General features: G+C 38.6%; 1 protein-coding gene across 3 annotated transcripts in view; it reads right to left on the minus strand.

The window, feature by feature from the left end:
- Positions 1-856: 856 nt before the first annotated feature.
- Positions 857-20,387, minus strand: part of ZNF106 (zinc finger protein 106) — a 44,526-nt gene continuing 24,995 nt past the window's right edge. For 2 of the 3 annotated variants that reach the window (XM_052782200.1, XM_052782202.1), the window contains 14 exons: positions 20,265-20,325; positions 19,601-19,942; positions 15,167-15,947; positions 14,734-14,789; positions 14,091-14,236; positions 13,656-13,790; positions 12,627-12,743; positions 11,591-11,782; positions 10,440-10,502; positions 9,392-9,511; positions 8,855-8,926; positions 7,274-7,345; positions 6,493-6,639; positions 857-5,454 (listed from right to left, as the gene is read on the minus strand). In XM_052782200.1, the coding sequence (XP_052638160.1) occupies positions 5,398-5,454; positions 6,493-6,639; positions 7,274-7,345; positions 8,855-8,926; positions 9,392-9,511; positions 10,440-10,502; positions 11,591-11,782; positions 12,627-12,743; positions 13,656-13,790; positions 14,091-14,236; positions 14,734-14,789; positions 15,167-15,947; positions 19,601-19,942; positions 20,265-20,325 (2,361 nt within the window). In that variant the 3' untranslated portion in view covers positions 857-5,397. The remainder of the gene's footprint in view (positions 5,455-6,492; positions 6,640-7,273; positions 7,346-8,854; positions 8,927-9,391; positions 9,512-10,439; positions 10,503-11,590; positions 11,783-12,626; positions 12,744-13,655; positions 13,791-14,090; positions 14,237-14,733; positions 14,790-15,166; positions 15,948-19,600; positions 19,943-20,264; positions 20,326-20,387) is intronic. The other variant, XM_052782203.1, reaches the window with a different exon arrangement.

The raw sequence follows: 20,387 nt of genomic DNA on the forward strand, positions 1-20,387 counted from the left end.
GAACTGGTCAATCATCAATCAATATAAAAATGGAAAGAAAAAAAAAATATACAAAAAAAGGTGTGAAGAGACCAGACTTTGTCAGGAGAACCTTCTACTTAGTTCTCTAGTGGTGAAGAGTAACAAAGCAATCCACTGTTGTAAAGCAAAATTGTGAAACCAAATCATAGCACCCACTCAAAGTTATTCTGTTAAGTAGCACATTTAACTGAAAGGTCACTAAGAAATAGAAAACCTTTTGACTATAAAGTTCTTAATGTTGTCTTGCACTGTAACTTACTCTGAAAGAGAAAGAAAATCCTACAGTTTATATAAAGAGTTATTCTCCTTTAAATTCAACTTTTATTTTAACCCAGACCACATTTTTAAGATGACTGGAACACTAGGAGCCCCGGGCTCCAGCCACACGTTACCCCCACTAAGCTATTATTTTCCATACAAAAAATATGGCAGAGATGGTCTCAGTTGGGATGTTAAGAGAAAAACAAAATCTATCAGTCAACAGATCAAAATGAAGATTTTTGACTGGCAACTCAAAACTGCTCCTTAAAGTCCTGGTGAGTGAACTACCAACTTCCCTTTGCAACGGGCCATGAAGCAAGGGAGTCAGTACGTCATCTTGGAGGCACCAGCTGGGTGGACACTTTCCATTTTCCCTGCCAAACGACTAGGTCCGAGATTCCTGCACACTGGAAGCAAAAACTTGCAACATTCCTGTCAGTGCTGGAGCTTCAAAGTGGCCTGTCTGATTTTTCCCAGCCGCCTTAAAAAAGTGAAAAATCCAGGACAAAGTCAAGTTCTACTGAATCCTGTAAAAGAATCATTCAATACAAAGAAGAATCAGACTGACAAACCATAACAATATAAAGAACTTTTATTTTTCTTTTTCCTCTTCCTTTTTTTCTTCTATTGCTGTGTAAAGTTTCATTATTACACCCACAGCTTTGTACCAAAGTGAGAGAAGAAAACCATGGTCAATCTGTGCACATGTTCTACACAGCTGAAATTATTAAATATTCAGTCATGTTGTTTTATTCCACTTCCATTCTTCAAAAAGACTGTTTAACACTTAACAGCAAAATGAAATTTGAGAAGCTGGCAGGCGCATATAATGGAATATATATCTACACAGTTTGCTCTTTCACAATTAAATATTTTACAAACAGCAGCTGTAACCGTTTCCTTATCCTTCCTTACATATTCTGCAACTCTGGACAACTTAGACTGTTTGAATGATAGTACCACACAAGCCTGAAAACCAAGATTCATCTGTACCTGTGTTTTAATACAAAAGAAGAGAAAAATATTTTCTCAACACCACATTTTTGCTTCTGGGAACCTGCAGTTTATTGCGAGTTTTCAGTTATTGTTTACCTTGATCCAGCATTATTGTACAGTGTGAAAATATGCATTAAGAACTGCACTACTTCAAACACACCGCATGGCCAAACTCCTGCTATTTTGCAGAAGTCAGCTCATGCGCTGATAACATGTTTAAAGTCTGCAATCCACATGTAAGTGACAGAAGGCAAGCAGAAGCTGAGATATTTAATGCATCTTTGTACCAATGGATGCAGCATTTTTCCGTCCGGCCCCTTACACATACAGAAGCAGCGGTGTTAGGCCATAGAGTATTTTGCACTGCCAGCTAGCTGTTATTTTTCCCTGTGATTTGGAGAAGAAAGGAGCAACGACTATAGACCAATCCTAGCATTGTCTTACAATTCAATACGTGTGAGGCTATCGGGGTTGGGGAAGGTTAAGCTTTGCAGCACGTGAACTTTAAGTGATCATTTTATGCTACTCCTTTTGGAGCTCGGTCAGGGCTTGGTATGCCTATGGCACAACAAGTTCTCACGCCTTTGAAGAGGATGATATAACTGGTTTCAGTAGCACCTGGCCCATTCTTTATATCATTAAAGCGTACAATGCCTCTCAGCACTTTCTGTCTGCTGGGGAGGCTCACAGCTTAATAGGCGCAATATCAGTCCTGCTAAGAGGAAAATGGCGGCTTGCCCCCCAAAGGGCCTGCCATATGTAGTCAGCCACATAGCAAGTCCAGAGCTCATTATTTAACATTTGACTAATAAAATAAACACAGCTAACCAGAAAATAAACCCTTACTCTACTCACTCTTCCACCCACAACTTTTTACTTGCATAAAAAACAAACTGAAAACAAAAATAGTCCTGAAACAAGCTTCAGATGTGCAGTACCGCTTTTCACGCAAATATTACTCCATTAAATTTCACAAACAGTCCACCTTCCCAAAGTTATTACTCTCTTCAACTGGAGGTATATCAGGAATCAAAACCCTAAGTTGCAAGACCAGAGAGGATCTCATTAATAGCTACCAAGCCAATACATAAATTTGGCATCTCTCTTCTGCAATTGCCTCTGGAAGCAGTGAACGGCCAATAGTGAAAGCTGCACTGAATTCCAGCTGAACAAATAGGATACCTCCCCACAGAACTCCAGAGAAGCCTGGGGATTTCCACAGTTGCACAACAACTTCATAGCAAATCCTTTTAAGATATCCTCAGACAAAGCAGCACAGCATTTTCCTCTGAGCCCCTGAGCAATTTTTAAAATGGTTTTTAATTTGTGAAGCAAAATTTTATAAACACTCATGCAACTTTGCTATTTTCCTGCCTCTTATCCATTTTAAGATTCTTACAATGTCTGCAGTGACCTACAAAGTGGCAAAAGACATCACTGCTAAAGCTGGATTTCAGAAGTCCAGACTTTTCGGGAGGACTGTTTTCAAGGACAGATAAGGAAATATCATGGAGTACAAGAAAAGGAAGTCTGCTTCCACCAACTAGAAAAGATAAACCCAACAAGCAATCAGGAATGCAAATAAAGTGTAATAACTGTGTTTGTTGCAACACCTAGTGAGAAAGATCTTTACACGTTCCTGAAAACAGCTGAAAGAACGTGAAGAATCACAAAGAAGAACTAACAAAATCTACTCTCAAACACCATTTTCAGAATGCTACAATCACTCCACACGCTTGCCCTCAGGACACACACTTCTACACCTTCACTTCAAGCACAGTCTGTGAAGGAGGACAGCTTGAGATGTTCACATTGTTTATGCCACACTTTTACATGCTCCCTCATCGTGGTTCAAAAAAAACCCAGAAGAACTCTTGAATGTCAGTAATTTTGGAAATGGTTTAAGTATTATGCAGCCTTCTGCTTTTAGGTCATGAAAAAAACAAGTACTCTTGGAGACTTTAGAGCAATACAGCCTGCATCAGAAAACATTTACACTGCTCAGAGATTTCCCTGAACTTGATTCTCTCTTGAATTGCTTCATCCACAGACCACAGAAAGAAATTAAAAAAAAAAACAAAAAAACCCCCAAAAACAAAGAAAAACCACAAACACACACCCCAAAAACCGAAACACCCTCAAAAATAGCCTCGGGTCTGAGCCACATATTGGGTTTTTTCCTGTCCACAAACAGCTTAATAAAAAACCCCAAACAAATCACCACAAAAGCACTGGAACCTCAGAGATTCCCATGTCTGAAGTAGGATGCCACTGCATCTCATTGCTATTTTACTCCTGTCTCTCACAAAAAAATCATCAACGTCAAGCAATTAAAGAGAAATTATGCTTGTACGCTAAGACAATACAAAAATAGTGTGCTTCAGAGAAGGCCCTGAAGTTCCTTGATCTGATGGCAGTGGAACATCCATGGGCTTTCCTCAGTCACTTTCTTGGCCTAAAAAGGCTTCTTTATAGTCAAAGAACGAGGCTATAAAACTTATTTGGTCTATGGTTGGCATACCAAGCCTCAAAGTAGTGGTGAAAGAGATGCCCAGTAAAAATAGTACAGTCAATTTGTTTGAAAAGCACTGGGTTCATTTATAAGCAGCTCAGTTTTGACATTGGGCTGTCTTTACCTTCTGTTACAATTTAAGGAAACCTCTGCTTTTTTTATCCTGACCAGGAAGTTAGGCAAAAGTGAACAAAAAGCTCCTTGCTAGATTAGTCTCATTGTTTAAGGCAGCTCTTTGCTAAATTAGTGTCATTATGGGAGAGAGGATCGCAAAAGGCAAGAAGTACGTTTCACTGAACTTAATGGGTAAAGTTTTCCACCCCAAGGGACACCTGCAGAGGAATCCTGACAAGTACAGTCTTCTCTGCACTGGCTCCTCTGTGGTACCTTCTGTGCATTAGTAAAAACAAGACTTTCACATGCGATATGCATTTGGTATCCTCAGCTTCTGCTTGAGAACTTTAGACTTTAAAAGCCTCTAAAATCCTGCTCCATTCTTTCCAGTTGAGTTTTTGTGAACTTGATATAGCCCAAGCCAATTAAGCCCCTTCACAACAGAAACAAAACATGACTTAAGTGGATGAACTTAGACAGGCAGTGCCTTCGCATTTCTCTTAGTTTGCTATGCCATGAAGATACGGGACAGCAAAACTCAGTCACTAAGATTCCAAATAAAATCAGGAATCCAGCTAAGGTGGTGTATCAAGACAGCAGTGGTTATGCTGGTATTCAACTAAAACAAAAGCCGACACCACTTACTTCTTTCCTGTACATCAGGACCTATATTTAAAAAGACTAAGATTGCAAAGCACATGAGTGGAGCTACTGTTCTGGCTGTTTTGCTGCTACTGGCATACCTCTTAAGAAATAACTGCTTTCCTCCAAATAAACAAAATACCTCAGGAGGTATAGTGTTTAGGGCAGTCTGTTACTGTATATATTGTGCCAGTTACAGCAATTTTTACACAAGGATAAAAAATAAGTTAAAATTAACATTAAAAAAAATTATTTATTCCAGTTCTCCATAAAATACCTTTTCCGTTTATGAAGTAAAAATGTACACTGGATATTCAGGTTACACTGTTAGAATTTGTGATACTCTGGTTTGCAGAATTTTATTAAAATCAGCTAAAAAAATTGGATACAACATAAAACCAGACAAGTCTTAGACACTTCACAGGCTTCAAGCTGAGTTTGCAAACACCAGCACCTATTGTAATCTAAGTTCTCAACACCCGTCTGGGCTTCCCAAATACTATGCTTCTTAAAAAAAAAAACCACAAAACAAACCCCACGACAAAAAAACAAACAGAAAAAACAAACAACAACAAAAAAAATCAAGTCAGACAAGAGGAGGGAATATTCTTATCTGTCAATGTATTAAAAACTTGCAAGAATCTTCCATTTGGGCCAAGTCTTAATTGACCAGCCTTATTCCTACAGAGTGCAACACAACCTGCAGTCTCTGTAGTAAGGCATTTCAGCCCGACTCCATATTTGCATTCCAAGTTGGAAAAGAAAAAAGGAAAGACTGGAGTAAGAAATTGATGTTATTTGGAATAATTCTGACATATAAAATTACTTCCCAATGTGGGAGGTGAAAAGCTTCATGAGTCAATCCTGCTGTCATCCTCAGCATGTCTTTCAATGTGTCCTACAGCATCCTAGAAAAGAACCAGAGAAATCAGTTAAAAATAATAATAATTAAAAAAAAAACACACACAAAAAAACCCACAAAAAACTTTGCAAGAGAGTCTTGAAGCCTCAGTGAAAGTGACATTCTGGATAATATACATTTATTAGCTTAAAGCTTCTAAAAAAAGTAAAAAAAAAAAAAAAAAAGAATTTATGCCAAGCTATTAAATCACATATATTAAAGTATCTCACATACCACATGATTCAAGGCAAATAAAAACCAGCTTCCTTTCTGACTAGAAGAGCATATCAAATAAACATATCCAAAGCCAGTGCTTAAAGAGAAATTAAGGATTCTACTTCTGCTTCGTAGTTCTCAAAGAAACCTCCTTCCATTGCGTATTTTGACAACCCTTCAACAGAAATGTAGTTTATATTGCCAAGGAGTAAAATGTGGACTTTTACCAATCAGCCTATAGGTAACAACCCTCCTTCCACCCACCCCCCAACACTTTCCACGTCACTTAATCCAACTCTTACATCTTCATTTTTTTTCCCATCTGTGCTAACATTTACTCAGAAATTTATGCACTACTTATTTAAAGATTGTTAGCAAAACCAATGCCATGTGAAAAATAAACAGCATCAGCATCCACAACAATGAAGGGGGGTAGTGATGGATAAAAATTAAGAGGATAAAAACCTGTTTCAAGACTGATGTTTGTTCACCTTAAAAATATATTTTTCCTACAAAAACTTAATAACATCTTGAGTATAGTTATCAGAATTTCTTCTAATATTTCAAGAATTTTACCATTTCCATGTAATATTTTAGGATCAAACTGTTTTAAATTGACCATATCTCAAGTTATCATACTTAGCTGCACTCTTCATCTGTCACAGGTTGAATTGAACCCTATTAGCCTTGTATGACTCTTACAGTATGCAGTTAAGTCTGTAAAGACTAGAAGAATTTAACCCTTTTCACGAGAAATAGGATCAAGTCCCACAATTGTGGTGATATAAAGTACTTTACCAAATACAACCACGTTAGTTCAAACACATACCTGCTTGGAACCTTTCCTGGAAGTAAAGAAAGCATCACAGTTCTTCCAACGACATTTTAGGGTCTGAAAATTTGGGTTGGTGTGGTCAGTTAGCAAGTGTTGTTTCAGATGGTCCACAACTCCAAAGATCAGTGAACATCCATGCCACTGGTAGAAAAAACATGCCAGAATCAGCCAGGGAAAAAGAATTTTAGCTAATGCTTTTCTTCTTGCAACTTCACAATATTCTATCAAGACTGTTCACACACGTGTCACCTCCTGTAACTTTTTAATCTTCTTATTTCATTTCCATCCTCAATGGTCTCTATTACTTTAATTACAGCTTTACAGAGATTCTTCCTGCCTCTAGCCAAGCCTGGACCATCAGCGAGAATGGCAGGAGGAAGAAAGGAACTAAGCCTTTACGAGATTTAAGCTCACCTGAGATGGAGTCATTGGGAATTTAATTAAATTTACTTAGCAGAGTAAATTAGTTTTTCTATGTCACTCAGCTGAAGTTTTTGGTTTTAAACAGTTACATGTCACTATCTAAAAATTGCCAGGAAGAAAAAGAATTTAAGATGCTACTATCAACTTGCCCCAAAGAATACACATATACTAAAGACCATGAAAAATTGAACTAGTAATATATACTTACATTTAAAATGTACATATATATTTTAAAAATATTACTGAATTATAATAAATTAAAGGTCAAGATATCCAAGACTAAGTAGCAACCACCCCTAGAAAATTAGTCTAAAACTGTAACAAAGAAGGCTAAAAACATTTTGCTCATTACCCAGCAACGATAATTCTGCATCAGATTAAGCCTCACAGCTCTGACACTGCCATCATAGCATCCAGTGTAGATCTGTAAAAGAAACATTTATGGATAAGCAAGCTGGAAATAATACAAAAAAGAAAGAAGTCAAATTTTGAAGGAGGCTTCATGTAGAATGTATTAGGTGAAAAACAATAAAATATCAACATGCAAGGCGTCTAAATTTAAAAAATGGGTCTAACCTAATTCTTTTAAGATTTGCATTCATAGTTTACAAAAACCTACTAACAAATAAGACATGTGTCCATAACTTCTATCATTGATAGTGTCAAGCATTTAAAAGTTCAGAAAACTTTAAAATATATTACTATCCACTGAAGTGAAAAAAGTTAGGTGTAAATGTCAAGTTGAATATATTTCCAGGACTTAACCAGTTATATGTATATCAAAAAGGGATGGAGAGGAAGGATGAGGAGGAACACCAGAATTTCAGAAAGAGAAGACTGATGAAGATCCTGAAAAGGTAGGCAAAATGACATCTTAAAAACCCCCCTTTTTTTGGCAAATGGTCCACACAAAATTGTCCTCTAGAAAGAAAAGTCAGACGCTCATAATCCCATAAAGGATATTCATCATTAAAAAAAGTCCTCACATAATACAGAAAACTCTGCAAGATGAAGATTTCATTTGTTATTTTTGTTCAAGTCTTTTCGTCTCTTGAAAATTCATCACTAGCATATAAGAACCAATATGCTGTGTGTAAGAGACTATACTTTACTACTAAGACTACTACAGAAAATTATAATCTTTCACTTGTCACTAAGCTTCTCATCTGAAAACTTTCATTAGAGAATGCCCAAAACAGACTATTGCTGGGGAACAGTTCAAGCCTCAGACTGCAAGCACAAAGCCTGAATGCACTTAGCTCTCCATCTCACTCACATGAGAAGTGAAGCTTGGGCAGTATATATTCCCACTAGTAGGAGATCAGTTCTGTTACACTTGATTCTTCTGTTATTATAGATCATTACTATACCTCTTATTTTACAATCTGAAATAAAGTTTGCAAACAAATTCCTACACATGCAGGCAAATAAGTGCTATCAATGACTATTTTAAGCAAGTTATTTATCCAGAAGTGCTTCTAAAACCTATTGTGCAGGGCAGATGCATGAAGAAATCTGTGCACCTAAATCAATTGCACACCTTTGTTTAGGTTCTATCAAAGGTTACTAGAGGTTTGACTATGGGTGAAGTTTTTCTCTAGCATCTGTGTGACTCTCTTGAGCAAAAGTCAAACAGGATTGATGCTTGAAAAGAGGAAATATTTTACTATTTCTAGACTCTTCATTGCAATCATCACTGTAAACAGAACTACTGTTTTAAGACTACAGTAAGCTAGAAGGTAATTTTTCCTCAGACAATAATATTACATAAATACAAAGCTGTGACAGCAATGTGATTTTTTGACTGACATTTCTAAGTTCTTCTTAGTCAGACAGCAGGTCGATTTCATTATCTGAAAAAATTAAACTGTCTTGTATATGCTTGTGGAAATTACAACCTTCTCTTTGAGACCAGTGAAAAGAAGGAAGTTACCATGCTCTTGTGGATGGTCATGCACATGATCATATCTGTGTGGCCTCCATAGACTTGCAAGCGGTCATGCGACTTGAAAGAAACAGAAACAGACATTTAATAGCATGACAGTTAATAGCCATTTTTCACAGACATGCAAATGACAATGCTTCCAAGAGCAGTTTGCTGGGTAGCAACTAAACTCCTCTGGTGGACTCCAAACTTCATAGCCACCATGAAAGCTCACTTTTCCTCACGTGACTTCTGTGAGTCTTTTCGTCCAACTAAGCACTTGGTCTTTCAGCAGACAAAACTAACATTTCCCCACTTTTCTGAGCCGTCACTGTCTTAGGATAACCCAGGTTCTAAAAGAGTGGTTTAGGTTATATTCTTTAAAACCCATGTATTTTGGCTGGTGAGACAACTATATATTCTGAGTGACAGGAAAGAGAGGGATGGGGAGAGACCAGTAAGCACAAAGATGACTTCTATTTGACTTCAAAATAATTAATTAACCCATATTAGGTAAATATCATTAGCAACCATCTATTTTCTTACCTGTAGCTCATAAACACGAACAAATTTATCCAGACATGCTGTCACCATCACTTTCCCAAGAATGTTCACAACTGTTACTGCATGGTTATGGCCTTTATAGATCCGTACCAGCTCTCCAGTCTGCATCAATAAAAAGCAAAGGCAAATAGATGTTTGGTTTTTTAATAAAACAAAACAAAACAAAACAGTTTTACCTAACCTTGATAGGGTAGCTAGCTTCAATGCTTACTAGTCAAAAAATGGAAACACCCTTTATTAGACTTGCTTTTCCTGTGAAGGCACTTCTAGATTGTGATCAAATACTACTTATCCTTTTCTTTGCCCATGTTAACACAGAGCCATTCCAGTACAACAGAAACGCATGCCACTATGGAAAGCATCTACTTCTCTTTCCATCATTAGTTACATGTTCCCACCTATCCTGCAACTAGTACTATGCTATTAGTACCAGCAGTATTTATGTAGCCACAAGGATCGGTGGGCAAATTTAGCTAAATACACAGAAATACATGATTTTTTTTGTCAATTAAAATTTACCTCTGATAAGTTTCTTAATCTAACTTATCACATAGCTACATGAATGCTTCTGCTAGCACAGAGGAAAGATGGTGTAAAAGAAGAACACAATGGCAGGCTAGAGACAAAGCATTCACAACAGTTTAACAGCCTTTGAACAAGCTAGCTTGGAACACTGCATTCCTCAAGTTTTCCTGTAATAAAGAAACTCTTCCCCCACCAGAATCTCCCACATTGCTTTGCTCTGAACCCTTTCCACATTATCAGCATGTTTGTAGTAATATTTGCAAAAGCCAGATCCCCAGACAAAAAGGTATTGCATATGATATTACAAGAATCAGCATGTTTATGTATCCTCTGCATGTCTCCTTAGTTAGCTATAGTACATAGTCACATTAACAAAATCATATGACTTCCTTTTCTGGAAGCAATTTGCCCCACCAGTCAGTCAAAAATTCTGGAAATACTGACTTTATAGCACAGAAATTCACTGCCTTAATAGCAAAAGTCATTCCAACTTCATGAGACTCACGTGAATGTTGTGGGCATGGACAGACTGATCACTGGAGCCACTGAATACCAGATCATTCACAACCTTACCAAAAAAAAAAAAAAGTTTTATTTTTGTAACAGATATGGAAATGGACAAGCAAAACATTAAGACACTGTTCAGTTTAAAGTTGTACTGTAGTATTTCCTAAATTTGACAGTTAAAATCAACAGACTATGAAAAAAAAAAGCATGCACTGACTTCTTTACATAAGAGCTAGAAAATGTACTATGCTATCTTAATGATGACTTTTGACACTTCACAATTGATATTAGAAGCAGTTAACTTGCAGCCCACTAGGCTAACTCATCCTACCTATGGACTATTCTCAGGGACAGCTCAGCAGCAGATCAGGGACCAAACAAACTGAATGTAGAATGCTGCTCTGCACATGCACAGTAAAGCCCATTGTTTCCTGGAAATATTGGCTGTGCTGTGTACTTACATTCTGGTCATGTAAGATGGTGCTCCTGACAAGTACTAATCTAGAAAGGAAGCTTAACAGATCCATCGTGGATCAAGAAGGGACCACAGTATGCTGCTATGCAAGCAGGACTAGGATAGTCCACAGGACAAAAAAGGCTATGCCACTGCACCGTAATATCTAAAGTGACAAATACAATTTATGGAAGTCATCCCCCATCTGTTACATGATAGTGGTCACAGCAAAGCAGTCAGACAAGCATATGTTCCAGATCGTAATCTCAGGAGCCAGAAACCTGTAAATAAGTGCTAGTGATTCTTCTATTAAAAAAGAAGAATACTTCTCCAGAGTTACATTTTTTCCAGTTTCCTCTGAGGTTTGTACAATCAGGGTACATGAAAACTAGCTTCATCTTCTCCCCAACTTTCCCTCTGTTGGCAAACTCACATTTCAAGATTCCCTGAATCTTCCAACAACATGAAATAAACATGCTTCCTACATACACAACCCCAACAGTTTTGCTGGGAACATGAGATATGGCAGGCAGCCAGAGACAATTTTCCTACCAAATTACTCAGTTTGTATCATTTAAAATAGAGAAATCCTCTACTTCCTACCACAATCTGCTAACTATTAGATGAGAAAGGAAAAGAAAAAACACACCATTTTAAGCATTCTTTTTCAAAAACGTATTTTCAGAGACACTTGCCTTCATGCAGAGTATAGTCTTGCTGTGACCTTCCAGGGTTCTGAGAAGCAGCCCGTTCCGTGCATCTCGCACACTGATGGTGCAGTCATAGGAGCCCACTACCAACAACTTGCGTGCTCCTTCCTGAGCTGTGGCTAGACAGCTCACTGCTCTAGGGCCATGGCATTCAAAGGTATCAACCTGCTTGTTGTTCTGTTGCGGTAGGAAAAAATGGTATTTAAGAATTAAAGCTTTGCTATGACACTGACTAGACCACTGAGTCTTTTTTGTGTTGTACTTGTTATAGCATCTGATTTCAGTTTAATAAAACACCATTTCAGCAGTGGTAAGAGCTGCATCTTAACAACCAAGTTTCCAAATCAAGGATATAACTCCTTATGTTAGGCTTCAATTTTCTCTCTTTTAAAAAAATATTTCGTGATTAGCAAAGGTCCAGTAAATCCTCCTTCTGAGTTAGAACAATGAGAGGAAATAGTATTATGAGAAAAATGCAAAAATGGATAAATTTGTAAGGATAAATTTGAGAAATTAGTCTAGGATCCATGAAAAGAATAATCAGAAAAATAATTTATTTAAATAATGATTTGTATTCACTTTTAAATATCATGGGGGCGGCTAATTAAGCCTCTTTGCCAGAAAACATGTGAATGAGTCTATAACCACAAATGGAGCAGGCAAAACCAGCAACACATTAAAGTCTCTCACACTACTTTGATGGGCAAGAAAGGGGGATTCACAAATAATCACCTGTGTCAGAAAACTCTCATGACACATGACTGGTAGGCCAGGTGGAACCTTAAGGAAAAACGTGACAACAACACAGCAGTTAAGAGGTAACCAGAGGGAAGGGGAGATGGGACAGTTTTGTGCACTGACAAAATAAAGGACCAAAAGGGGCCAACAGTGCCCACTTATACCAAAATACTTTAATTACAAATACACTTACTACTCAAGAAGAAAGAATGGAAAGAAACACAAAGTGGAGAGAAAGAGCATCACAACAGGCTTTTAGGTGCCAATATTTAAACAAACTAACCTTTATGCTGAAAGTAACCACACTGCCATTTGCGAGGCCTGCATAAAGGATCCGCCATCTACTGTGTAAACAGAGCACTCGATCTTCCAATTTAAACTGCTCCATGCACTCTCTGGTCTGGCAATAGAAAGAAGTATTTAAAGCTTTTCATTAACTGAAAACAATTCAGGGAAAAAAGCCTAAAGTGAATGAGGATTTTCACCTACAAGCTGCATTTTTTGAACAGAGCTGGCGGAGAAAAACATCTGAAAGTCTGGTGTCACATGGCAGTTTGATCCTGGTTTTAAACAGCTCAATCCCATCTCTGAGACTGACTGTACTTCAGCAACCAGTTATAACCCTAAAAGCTTTATTTTAGTCACAACCCCTAATGCATATAGAAGTTCAGAGTACAGACTATATATATGAAAAACACCCTGTTACATGCTTGAGTTTGAGGAATCCCCATGAAGTCCCCCACAGGGAATTGCCATGAATCATCAGTTTAAGAGTAAAAAACCTCTGGCAGTTTGCACCCCTGAAGCAAAATTTGCTTTCTAGTCCTTCAAGCCACAGGTTGGACAAACCTTCCTATCATTTATCCTTAAAAGTCCAGCTTCAGGAAGTCTCAGTCTGCTCTTCCACCTGCCCTCAGAATAACCGATAACCTATTCTCTCTACAGCTGCTCTACAAAGAGAGCAGTGCCTTCCATAAGCAATGAAATTAGAAATATAGCAAGACAAATATGATATTCATGGCCAGACAACCATCCTGCACTTTGGTGTTCCCAACATTCAGGATCCCATCATGCTGTTCTGGCAAAAACTCTGCTGACATGCTAGCCAAAATATTAAGATAGTAAATAACTTAATGGTTTGCTGGGTTGTTTTTTTGTTTGTTTGTTTGTTTTCCCTGCTCCACTCTAATGAGGCAGGAAGTGGGGCTCATGTCCAGCTCATATGGGTTTAAAAGGCTTTTTTCATTTATATTTGCAAAGAAACACTCGCATAAAAATGCAGTACATGTTAATCAACACAGAGTTTGAGTACCTTGATATTGTAACAGTTGATAGTGTGGTCACTTGAGCCAGTGTAGAGTGCAGCATTCTTTCCATTTGTCTGAGTGACCAGGAGGCAGTTCACTTTTGAAGTATGTCCTTCAAAGATGGCCACACACTTCCTGCTCTAAAAAGAAAAGCATAGGGTCTGTCAACATAAAGGCCCATAATGCCCCTCAGGATCTGTGCCTGACAGAGTAGGGTAGGACAGCTAACATGCAGCAATCTATCTCCCCTTACCCCTTTTCAGAGGGAGAAGGGGTTGGGGAGGGGGAGAAGAGAGGTTTGAAGAAAAGAATAGCATTAAAAAAAATTAGGCACGTGAAAAAGCAGCTGCTTCCTTAACTACATAGTAAGGCTTTACAAAAACAGAACTGCAACCTTGTGACTGCAATTAATATAACACCATTCCTACAACCTTACTTACAACCAGATTGTAGGCGCAAACAGTTTTGTCTGCTGAGCAGGTATACAACAAATTCCCAAAAATCTGAATAGCATTCACTGCAGCCAGGTGTCCCTCAAAGTTTCCCTCTGTAGGTTCTTCATCCTCACCTGGCTCCGAAGACACTTCTGTAGGACAGAGACACATGTACTTTGATTATGGGAACACACTCAAGCAAACACACTACTGTTGTTTGCATCACCAACAGCAGAACTATTTAGTGGGCTCAGCACCTTCAAGTCAGATTTCATTGTGGGTCCCAGCTGGAGCTTGTAAGTGGCAGAAGGTAATATAAAACGCCAGACAAACCTTTATATGATATTAAGTCCAGAAAGATCTTTAAAATAGCGAAAGGATTGTATTATTGTTTGTCCTACAGCTCTACAGAGACTGTGGAGCAGAAGTGTTTCTGTGGGAGGGGTCAGGGGGATGTGGACGGGTCAAGGCACAAAGCATTCAGTGAGATGACATAAGTGAGTATGCATCACTTCCCACTTCAGTTTTTATTGCAGGTTTTTATCTTCAGGGCAAAATTCCCCTCTGGAAGCAGTCTGATCCAGACTTAACTCAAAGTCCTGCAAGATACTATACACAAAGTATCAGAAGAAAAGCTTAAAAGGTATACCTGATGAGTTCTTTGATCCTCTTAGTGACGATATGGAAGTCTGTGTCTCAGCCACACTGTAACACAGAAATAAAGAGTAGCAAGAATGGACTTTGCATGCTCATTTTCAGACAAAATATTAGTGTAAGTAATACTCCAGAATACAACTCTGCACTTAGTAGAAAATAGGCTGTGACAGATAAGCTCAAAAACAAACTTCCCGTGGAGGGCAGCCTTGTTCTTGCATTAGAGAAACTAGCAGGTAACAAGACACATTCATTTGTTGGACCAAAAAAGCAAATTCAATTTTCATCTTCCCTCTTATTTCACTCCTGAATGAAATTAGAAGTTACTGATGTTGTAAGACTTCCTGAATAGGAAAAAAGAAAAGAGAGAGTCCTCTTATGAATACAGTATAATGCTTTTGCTTTTGAGAGATCTACAATAATCTTACCTTCTTTTCCCATCATCCCTATAATTTGTGCCAATCTCACTGGTAGAGCTCACTTCATCATAACCAGAGCAAGACGCCTCTAGGACTGCTTGATCCACGGAGCTGCGTGAATCCCTCTTTGAGGGACTGTCCGGTTTCTCATCTCCTGACTCTGATGAACGAACATCAACCACCTCACACTGGGGTGCTGGAACTTCCACTAGTTCCAGAGAGGCATCACTGTCATTCTCATCTTTGTTTCTTGCTGTTTGAGCAGTAGCTCCATCCTCGTGTCTTGGAGGAGTGGATGTAGTAACTTTTTCTCCTTTAGGAACCTTCCCACCCTTGAGTTTCCGGACAGGCTTAGAGTCAATTATATCCTGTTCTGTATCACTGTTCTCTGGCACATGGGCTGCCCTCAGAGTTTTCTTCTTCCTTAACTTTCTCCTCCTCCTGTTCCCTTTTTCTGCTGGGACTACAGTGGTTGCCGTCTGTTGCTCGGATGGTTCTGCTGACAATTTGGGGGTTTTGTCCATTGGCATTTCTAGAAGGACTGAATGCTTTGGAAGAGAAGTGCTACACTGATCCAGTAAAAAGCTTTCAGTCACTGTACCATTTGCTTCTCTCCTGCTGAAAACAGACAGTGAATGAGGAGAAGGGTTCTCCGGAAGTCCAGCCTTTCCCACGTCCACAGCAGGCTTGTGAACATCTTCATTAGCGTGTTGGAAACAAGCTGCCAGCTCTGATAGGGATATGGTTGCAGAGATAACTGGATACACTGAAGTTTTCTGGTTGGTTTCTTCTGAAGAAAACAGACTAGTGTTATATTCAATCTCTACAGCAATAAGTATTTATGCAAAATTGCTTTCCCTGCATTTTTCTGTTTATACTTAATTCTGCATGTAAAGTACATATTCCTACATGTTGAAAGCTATGTGCACATGCAGATCTGCTATTTCAGTCAGCTGTCCAGCCTTTAAAAAACATAGCTGGGGTATAAAATGTTTATCTGTGTACCCACAAGCAAAGGAATGGGGCACATCATTCAAGTTGCCGGCTGACTATATGCTTTTAAAGTTCTGACAAACAACCTTTGGTGAATCCTACATTGTCAGCTTAAGATACTACCACCCTTCACTGTGTGCTCCCTTACCAGCTGTCACCACTGCCATAGGACTGGTATTAACCAATGCATGCCTAATGCATCTCAGCTGCTCAGTGATACAGTTTGAAGACCTTGTGCTTAACCCACCTGCATTAGTTATTTCTACCAAGTTACTTGGACCTAAGTCAGGGTAGATGAGTCATGCACAACCCACTCTGCAGCATCGTACCTTCTATCGTGGGAATGGCAGCACTGTATGCCATCAGGATAAGCTTTGTTAGTTCATCTGTGGTGGACTAAATGATGGGGCAAGCATACTCTCCCTGTCATTTTAATTTGAAGCTAATATGAACAAATGAATCCAACCTCTCAACTGAGACAGGCTAAGAGCACAGGTGGCATCTCACAGCTGTGTTTCCCACACCCTAAAATTCCCTGGTTGCATTTGCAATAACTACAATCCAGGATGTTTCAAGTTCACTGCATTTATTGGGTGGGATCCCTCAAGGCAAATGGGAAGCTGGCAGTATTTGAAACACTTCCCTGCTTCAGTCTCTTAGAAACCAGCAAATTAAACCTACAGCAATGCTTAGACAAAGCTGTTGGACTGTTTAACACATCACAGTACAAATTTGATGCTTTGGAATTACGCATCCAACTAGAGACACCTTAAAAGTGAACATCTCGCCCCACACCCTCCTCAGATGGGAAGTTCCAAGATAAAACCAGAACTTGCTGACAGTGTAGGGTGTATCATATTTAAAGTAAATCAATGGAAAGCTGTTTTTCCCCTGACCCGTAACTGTCATACACAGCTGCAACCTGTTAGAAAACCCTCTGTACAGAAGAAGTGAATGCTTAGACAAGGTTTGAACAGTTACTGTGTTGAATTATACTGGGAAGAAGGCACACAAACCCTTAAATTCTGAATACACCTCTAACATTGTGCATTCCTCATTTCCCACAGGAAGGGGGAGGGAAGGAATTTGGTCACTTAAAACCAAAACAAACAGGAAAGTAAGAGTAACCTGCAACTTAAACTTAAATTTCTGAAACCAAAAGTTATTCTCAGCACTTGGAGTACTGCATGTGTTAGAAAAGGAAGTAGGAAATCACCATGGCAGTGCAAGAAAGCAGAATCCCCCAGTTTCACAGGTGGGAGAGATTGCTGGTAGTTAGGGAAAACAAAATGCAATCAGCTCCTTCAAGGCAAGGCTGAGCTGACCTCCTAGGGCAGCTGATAAGCCAGATGTTCAACGCCCAGAAAGCAGTCTGCCCCCAGAGAGAATTCCTCTCCCCCAAATTACAGCATTTACCTCATGGTAAATGCTTATTTTCCCCCCAAATTACCAAATTCATTTGATGGCAGACACTCATTTTAAATGTAGCACATACAGAAGTTGATCAATACCAAAACCACATTAATTTGACAAACAAACATCAAAAGAACATTCTTGCTTTTAATATGTCAAAAATAAGTTTGCAGGAAACTGACAAATATGCTAATGTGATTAAGACATTTTTAAAGTAATTATTTAAGTAATAAATACAGCTATACATTGAACATTCATCTTTATGAGAAAACTGAAAAACCTCTTCGGCTTCTGCTGGGCCTGCACAGACATCAATAAAGTCTGAAGTTTCTGCAAGCAAGACAGTTCATGCCACTGCAGCTAGTGATCACTACATCTTTATTCTGAATTTTCCAATTCTAACCTTAAAAAAAAAATTACACCTCTCTTCATTGATGTTTAAACATAACAGAACAGCATACGCCAATAAAAATGGGAAAGCGAAGGAAAGGCAGTGGCTTCCTACAAGCTGAATCTCAACAATGCAAACAAACACAAAAGCTGATTCTCCCCCCCCCCCAAGATTACTTTAATGTACACCCCCAGAGCTTCATAATCCCTATCAAATCCTCCAAAAAGAGATGAAGCAAAATTCACAATACTACACGTGTGTAATGTAACACAGTGGAATACAGGAAATGCAATGGTGACTAAAAAAACACAAAGAACACTATTTATACAGAATTCTATGTCTGAAGCAAACTGCAAAAAGGTAAAAAACCCTTCAAATTCTTGTATTTACAGAAGTCTAAGCTTCAATTTAGCCAACACTTATCTTGTGCTTGAGAAAAAAAATACACTTATAAAAGTAATACAGCATGGATTTTTCCAATAGTATTTTCCACTTCAGTTGAAGAAAAAAAAAATTGCGTTGGCTATATTTACCTGTACCAAGGATCTTGCTTATGAACCATTATCTCAAATTATCCAAGTTAAAAGGTTTGGGTAAGTGACATTGTTACAGCAGACAAACAACTGTCATTAGAGTCACCCTGCTTGGCTTCACAGGCTCTTAGGAAAGGAAAGGATGTTTGAGCTTTTTATCTTCAGTTTGTACCTTCAGTCACAGTAGCAAGTTGCAGTGGAAAGTACCAATGGCATTTAAGTCTTTGACCACAGACTACAGTACATGAGTTTTAGGGGTTTTAAACTGTCTAAATAAAGAGTTAGCAATTTCAGCTGTAGCCATTAAGATCTCATTTTTCCGAAGCAGTAGCTCTCACGTTAGTAGTTCAGTTAATTCAGTGGTTTCTCCTCCTGACAAAAGTGAACACATACCTTCTTTGGTAGCCCTGCCCTACTCACTCCCACTCCCCTCACATGAGTGAACAGTGCCTAACATCCTTCTTAGAGTAAATTGTCTACTGAAATCACAAATAAGATCGCATGAACTTTGAATGACCATCTCCAGCCCTGTGGGATTTAGAGAGATGGAGATAAGGAGAAGATGGATTGTTATTTTTAGTATCATAAATCATACTCTTTGTGCTTGTCCAGCAGGGCCCAAGAAGAACACAGAATACTCTAATGTAGTTGGTCATAATTTTTTAAAAAGATCTTCAGGCACGCATTTTTCCTTTGTAGGCAGATTTTCAGCTACCAATGCCCATTAAATGACGCAGAGTAGAAGAGAAAAATTACAGGGGAGGTTTTAAGGTTTGGGGTTTTTTTGTTAACTAAATTATTCTAAGAGGATGTAACCTTGAAATTCATGTTTGTTCTATTCTTAAAGTACAACTAGAAACCTATAGGTGCATATGACTACAATTTGCATGCGCTTAACAATTTAAAAATGTGGAATCCCTTTGGATGTATTGTAAAGAAGGTCCCAGTTTCTAAGACTATTAAGTTGACAAAGTCCTACACAAGTTAATGGGAGTTCAGCCCTGCACAACAGGCTGCAGGTTTGAGACCCAACTTACATTCTTCTGGGGAAAAAAACCAATTCCTCATTTTCTTAAAGCTAGTTCTCTCAAAACAAAGAAAAGCCACACATACCATCCTTCTGCTCCACCTCTTCTGCTCGGGAAGCACATGGAGACCTCTGGAGTACAGAATTCACATTTTCTTCTGAGCCTTTTGGAGACACAGGTTCTTGTTTAACTTGTACTGATGAGTCAGGAGGAGTGGCAGGTGTGATGCCAGAAGACTGGAATGGTGACGGCATGTTTACATGAACGGAAGCCCCCAGCGGAGGTACAGAAGATGACAAAGTGTCCAAAAGGGGCAGGAAGGAGCCTGCAGGAGTTAAGTCAGCTGCCATCTGAGATTTGCTATTTCTTCTGTCACTTAAGACACTGCAGGAAAGTTGCTCTGAGAGTTCAGAAGGTTCATATGTTTCTAACAGTAAAAGAGGAGAGGGAAAAAAAAAAACCCAGAACAAAAATGTTCACATTTTACAATAAAATTTAGTGGTCCCAAGAACTTATTTCTTGGGGAAATACAGACAAGGAAGAGAAAAATTTGTAAAAAACCCACTAGATGGCACTACCAAAGACAACAGATCACACTTGAACAATAAAGACTTCAATATTGAAAGACTACAATTTTATTGTACATTTTACATGAGTGAATTCAAGTTAAATGCAATTTTTAAAAGATGCTGAGTTCAAAGAATATGAAAATCAGCATTCGACTGTTGTAGTTTTATGGTATCTCGTACCTTGTAGCCCCTGCAAGATCTGGATTCTCTGACTTCTCAGTGTACTCATTTCCATTGTTATCTACAAAACAGTTATGGTTTAAATCAGTCCTACTTAAGGCAGTTTTTCAGGCTGCTAACTTC

Source organism: Harpia harpyja, chromosome 3, assembly GCF_026419915.1.
Source record: "Harpia harpyja isolate bHarHar1 chromosome 3, bHarHar1 primary haplotype, whole genome shotgun sequence".
Taxonomy (NCBI): Eukaryota; Metazoa; Chordata; class Aves; order Accipitriformes; family Accipitridae; genus Harpia; species Harpia harpyja.